General features: G+C 41.7%; 1 protein-coding gene across 4 annotated transcripts; it reads left to right on the top strand.

Moving 5' to 3' along the window:
- The first annotated feature begins 335 nt into the window (after positions 1-335).
- LOC103637954 (Anaphase-promoting complex subunit 4) lies at positions 336-2,662 on the top strand. 4 transcript variants are annotated; one of them, XR_558491.4, is made up of 5 exons: positions 336-794; positions 936-1,139; positions 1,600-1,634; positions 2,086-2,197; positions 2,410-2,662. XR_558491.4 is itself a non-coding variant. In XM_035962449.1 (4 exons), exons 1-3 carry the CDS (start codon positions 366-368, stop codon positions 1,603-1,605), a joined length of 639 nt encoding a protein of 212 aa, XP_035818342.1. In that variant the 5' UTR covers positions 336-365; the 3' UTR covers positions 1,606-1,634; positions 2,086-2,408. The 4 variants fall into 4 exon arrangements, 3 of the variants coding, with proteins under 3 accessions (XP_035818342.1, XP_008659175.1, XP_008659176.1); XM_035962449.1 differs by lacking the exon at positions 2,410-2,662 and having other exon boundaries at positions 2,086-2,408; XM_008660953.4 differs by lacking the exon at positions 1,600-1,634 and having other exon boundaries at positions 339-794.
- The last annotated feature ends 3,338 nt before the right edge of the window (positions 2,663-6,000 follow it).

Here is a 6,000-nt window from a genome sequence, read left to right as displayed (position 1 = left end):
TCTACGCCCTCCGGCAGCGTCCTCTAAACGGTTCTCTAAATTTAGAGAACGCTGCTGGATTCTCTATATATAGAGTTCCTCTAAACGATCTTCTATCCATTTGAATACTTTAAATAACCGGTTTAGCAAAACTAAAATATGTACAATACATTTGAGAGTATGACAAATACGTATGTACAAAAAATAAAAATAAAAAATATTTCTAATATAGATATTTGAGTATAGAGGACGTTGTCGGAGAGGAAGGAGATATAGAGGGTGGAATCTTTTAGAGGAGACTGTAAAGGACGGATATAGAGGATGAATATAGAGGACGTTGCTGGAGACAGCCTAAGGCTGCCTCCAACAAGAGCCGCTAAAGGCTCATGTCCGCTAAATGTGAGGGACTGTCAGGTCCCCTACGTCTCCAACAAGGTCCTCTAAAGCGTCCCCTAAATTATAGAGGATGTGCCAGAGACCCTAACTGTGGAGGCCGCCCACCGTGCGCTATCCGCGCGACGGATCCACCAGCCGCCGCGAGGAAACTTCCGCCTCCTCCTACCGCGCGCTGGCGACTACATCTCCCGGGGCCGAGCCCTCAATCCGGCGTGCTTCGTCGCCGGCATCGAGGCAGGTGGGAGACAAGAGGGCTTGCGAGAGCGGACGCGGAGCATGGCGGAGGAGCAGATCGAAGAGGCGTCCATGGCCATCGCCGGACGCGGAGCATCGTGGAGGAGCAGATCGAAGAGGCGTCCATGGCCACGGCGGCGGCCACGCCGTTCCAGCTCCAGTTCGACAAGCCCATCCCGTTCCAGGTCTAGTCTGCGCTCTCCTCCCCTGCCTCTCCCTTCTGCGTAGGCAAACCCTGTTGTGCAAGTTCGTGCTGTGCTGATTCTTAACCAACATGTGTTGAGGCTGCAAAATAATGTGCGGCCGCTTGGGTTCACGCTGTCCAGGGCAACGGCTGGTTCACGGATGGGCAAGCTAGGCCATTGCCCCATCTCAAATTTTACGATCTACACAGGATCAGAGAGGGAGTCAGGAAAGAAGGCGCTCAAAAGTCGGGACAAAAATATCTGAGTGAATCGGACCTGCAGAATGCGGACGGTCACCCAGAGATTGATCTTGCGTTCGTGCTGCTGCTGCCCCGCCGGTCACTGGTAAGCTCCCTGCCTCGACCTTCTCTTCTCAAACTCAGTTCATCGACACAAGAACCAAGGGAATACGACAGTGGTGAGGGACGGGGAGAGAAGGGGTATAGCGTGGCTGTCGCGGTCCTTCGAATCTGGCCATGGGTCATGGCCGCACCCGCACATTGTTCGTTAACCTACCAACCACCAGAAACTCGAGATTGGAATTGGATGGATAAGGCACAAGCTAACAGGATGCCTCTCATTTTTTAGATCAGCAATCAATTCGTTACATCTAGCCACTTGTGAAAAAGCTTACAAAAAATCATTTTATCTTTCGATCACATATATGATGTGTAAAGTACTTTATTGTTTAGGGGAAAAATTTGTTCCCACATATTACAACTTAGCTGTATATTCACTATGCTACTTTTATCAATACACTTTTCTTATATTGTTGTTATCTAATATATAAATTTTCTTATTGTAGATTTGATTTTATTGGTGAATCGGTGCAGCCAAAAGGTTTTCAGTATGCATGTCATTTTGAAACATTCATAGTGTTATCACTTAATGATTTGTGAATTGGTGTAGCCAAAAACTACTTTTGTCTAGTAATCTAGTCTAATGATTTGCCTTCGCCGGCAGACACTGATATAGAGCACTGATTTCAGCTTTGAATGCTATTTTTTGTTTTGCAAATGCACATTAGTAATTACACCGTTTGCCTCTTGTTCATGCTTAATCAGTCTCATTCACCTTGTATCATGTTTACAATTCGCTACCAAACAATCTTTAAGTAATAGAGAGTTAATAGCAAGCACATATATCATACGGTTGCTGATACTGAATTTCACCTTTTGTCGCTTTATATCTTTTCTGTAATTCAGAATCGATTGAGCACAGTGAGATTCAATTTCCTATGTATGCTAAATGGGGCATCGGGTACTGACGTGCCTGTGTTTCATACTTGTAGATAAAAATGGCAGAATGGAATCCAGAGAAGGATCTGCTTGCTATGGTTACTGATGACTCCAAGGTTCTCCTCCATCGCTTCAATTGGCAAAGGCTTTGGACAATCTCTCTAGGTTGATACACCCCTACTCCATTACCCTCAGTTGCCTGTTGTTTTTGCCCACTTTGAATATTCCTTGTCATTACAATCAATATGTACAATCTGTCAATTCCAGTGTGCCCTTCAGTTATACCTTTTAGTTATAGTGATTTATAAGATCATGTCTGCTTTGAACTTATAAAAAATAGTGAGAAATTGAGAACTAAAGTATTTATAATTGTTCAGGGAAGTGCATCACATCAATTTGTTGGAGCCCTGATGGTAAAATAATAGCACTTGGCACATAAGCTGGTTTGATTCTTTTGCATGATGTGGAGGTGTGTATCTGGATGATGATAAAAATTGTCGGTGTCTATTGTATCTTTGTATGAACATTCGTTTGTACTTCATAGACACCTGATCCAGTGCCTATCTTCTCTTAATATTTTTCTAATTGCTTATTCTCATTTTTATATCATGCTTAAACCTTATGAGCGAACTATTAGGAGACATTTAGGGGATACAGGCCTCAAGGACTTCTTGCCCAATTATGTTTTCGATAGAGGCATTTTAATACTTCTTGAAGATTAATGCGTGTCAGCTATACAATTGTCAATTGTGTTTGACAGACAGGACCACTTGATCACATACAGTTGGGGATCTTGCAGCCACTGCTTGAACATCTGTGCAGATTCTCAAGACCTCACTCTTCCATGATAAACTTCTCATAATATTTTCTTGAAATGAAACACGCCCTTTTCCAATGACGCTCTCTTAGTATCTTGCATCCTCTGCAAAGCTAGCTTGACCTGCTTCTATGCGACGTTCTATCGAGAACAATTACACACAAAATAACAGGCAATGATAATTAATTTAGACAATTCGAAATTATTAATTCGAAAATTAATAAATACATTTTTTGCGCATCATTTGTATAGCGTGAATTGGGAAGAAAATAAAGAAAACTGAAAAAGAAATGAAAAAAGGGAATCTGTTAACACTATAGCTTTAGGGGACCGAATTTAGGGGACGTTGCTGGAGACTGAGAATATATAGAGGACATAATCTTTTAGAGTGTGCTGTAAAGGACAGAGAATATTCCTTTAGGGGATGGAATTTAGGGGACGCTGCTGGAGACAGTCTAAGGTTCTAAATTTAGGGTACAGGACCCTTTAGAGCTCCTTGTTGGAGCTAGTCTAACAGGTGGCTGTTGTCTTTGTCTGTGTCTGATTTTCTTGTGCTGCAACGTCTGTCTTTCAAGGACGCCATGTTTGCTTCTGTCATGCTCGGTCTCTTCCAGTTGGCAAGCTGTTTGTATCAATTCCTATTGCCGTGCTTGAAACATCGCAGTTTATCCTGTTCAGTTACATCCATATGCTAATGACTCACCCTATCTATTGTTGTATTAACGAATATATGAAGTAACGAATTCGTAACTACTACCGTTCTGTCTTGTTGCTTCTCTGAATTTTTGTTTCCACTCAGTCTACGTTAGGTTGTTGACCCACAATCTAACAATCTCCAAACACATACAAATCACCAAGCGTGCGTGCTCTGCTGCTGCTTAGGTGCCGTTTGGTTCGCGAAATATAATGTAAATAGTAATGGTAACGATTCACACTCGAATACCGGCGGTAACAAATTTAAATAAAGTGATATCCATTTATAGTGTGATATCAATTACGATTGTACTTAAACAAACATGATTTAAGGTTATCAGTTACTCATTACGTTATCAATATTTAACACACTGTCTACAATATGTTTCAATCATTACATGTTGTATATTATGCAAACCGGTTGTTCAGTGTTGTATCATTTTTATTATCCACAAGGCTCAGTTCTAATCCTACGCACGTATCTAAATTAAAAGTACATATATGAGAATCCAATTCTTGAGCGTGGTTCACGAAGCGTTTCTCGCTGCACACCAGCGCATGCACATGCTCTAGTCCTTCAACGTCCATGTGTTCTCCATTCTGAGCAAGAAACGAAGGAACTCGATCAAACGGTACTGCGTGGTCATTGCGGGCCACATGCGACTAATAATATGTAGCCAGAACACCGCTAACAGCAAAAGATAAGAGGCTACAGGTGACTGTAATGTGATGAATGATGAATCAGGGTGCGTTACGAGAATCCTGCTGTGAGTTACGTCGCTGCCGATTAATTCATCATGTCGGTCTGTTTATGGACTTGTTGTTCCTATTTATACACCTTTGGCTCCAGCAACCTTGTCCCTCACGCCCAATCGCTCACCTCTCCCTGTCTCTCTCGTTGCAAAGATCTATTGCAACCCATGGGCAGGTGCATGTAGATAGCATACTTATTGACATACTACCCCACCATCCTGTCTGCGATCTCCCCCCCCCCCCCTTTCTACTGGTGCATCAACACACGATCGAGCTAGCACGATAAAGCATCATGGCCTCTCCCGTGTGTGATCAACGTATAAGTTATGAATTGCTCGGAATGTGCGGCACTCAGGAATAAGACATGGCGAGACAAAAACCTCACTCTATCGATCGTGGGGCACCAGCCGCGAACATCAGGTGCTCTTCCTTCACAGCAACGGGGGACTCGGCATGTGGATGTCTGGAGTCGGCATGTGGACGCCGCCCAGGAAGACAAAAGAGAAAAGAGAGGAAGACAACACACCGTTGGTTTGTGAGAGATACGGAGGAGCAGAGCAAGAAAACGGAGACGGGTCTGCTCAGTTGTGCTTCACTGGATGCATGTTGTTGCTTGTGTCCAATCTTCTCCTACAACGGCGGTAACTAAAGGACACCCGGTCCGCTTCCGCCATGCTCGATCCCTTCTAGTTGCCAAGCTTTGTTCATCCTTGAAACATCACATATTGTCATGTTTGGTTATTCTACTAGTAACTCACTTTATTTGTGCTTAGTCAAATCTGACAAAAAAACTAGAATGACTCACACGACGTCCTGTTCGGAAGGCACAAGTTTCTTCCTCGCCAAAGAACTTTTAAATATGGTTCTCTGAGGCCAACTCCAGTAAGGACGTCTATATAGTCGTCCAAAACACTGTTTTGCACTATAAATACACTGATTGCAGAGCAGAGTTTGAAATGGGGAGTGAAAGAGAATGAGATAAGGAAGCTGCTGGAGATAGTCTAAAAAACTTTGACTTATGAAATAGGCCTTGCTACGATACACCGTTACCCCCATATAAAAGAATCTTAAAAACATCTTAGCCAACCTTATTTTTTGAAGTGCATACAAAAAATAAGGTACCCCTTGGGAGAAATAGCCAAAAACCTCGCCATATCTTTATATCATTAGACTGTGTCGAGTAGATTGTGTATATAGTCGTGCAAAACACTATTTTGTATCATAAATAACATTATTTGTATAGTAGAGTTTAAAATAAAAGGTAAGATAAGAAATAAGATATGAGAGCTAATAGAGATAGCTTTACATATGACTAGCAAGGGACATCATGGTCTTTTTCTGAACCGTGTTGTTCATGATCGATAACAGATCGTTTCACATATTCTATTATATTATTACAACATAATAAAAAAACCCTTACGTTCTTTTAGAGGGTTTAAAAATTACGAGATTAATAAAAACATATCCACCGTTGAATTTTGTAAAGATGTAACACCTTAAATCTAACCAAAAGAAAAGAATACCCATCCTTGACATATTTTAAATCTAACGGTTTAAACCTAACCGAAGGGTCCACACGACCGAATGCCATTAATAAACAATAGCTAAATGTAATTATTTTTATTATTTAAACACACGATTTTGACCGTATATTTTTTTTCTTGTTTTCATTCGTTTGTCTTTTTTATTTTTTTCATGTGTTGTC

The sequence above is a fragment of the Zea mays genome, chromosome 9, assembly GCF_902167145.1.
Source record: "Zea mays cultivar B73 chromosome 9, Zm-B73-REFERENCE-NAM-5.0, whole genome shotgun sequence".
In the NCBI taxonomy this organism is placed as follows: Eukaryota; Viridiplantae; Streptophyta; class Magnoliopsida; order Poales; family Poaceae; genus Zea; species Zea mays.
The sequence above is the reverse complement of the archived record's forward strand: the minus strand, read 5'-3'. Positions and strand labels throughout refer to the sequence as shown.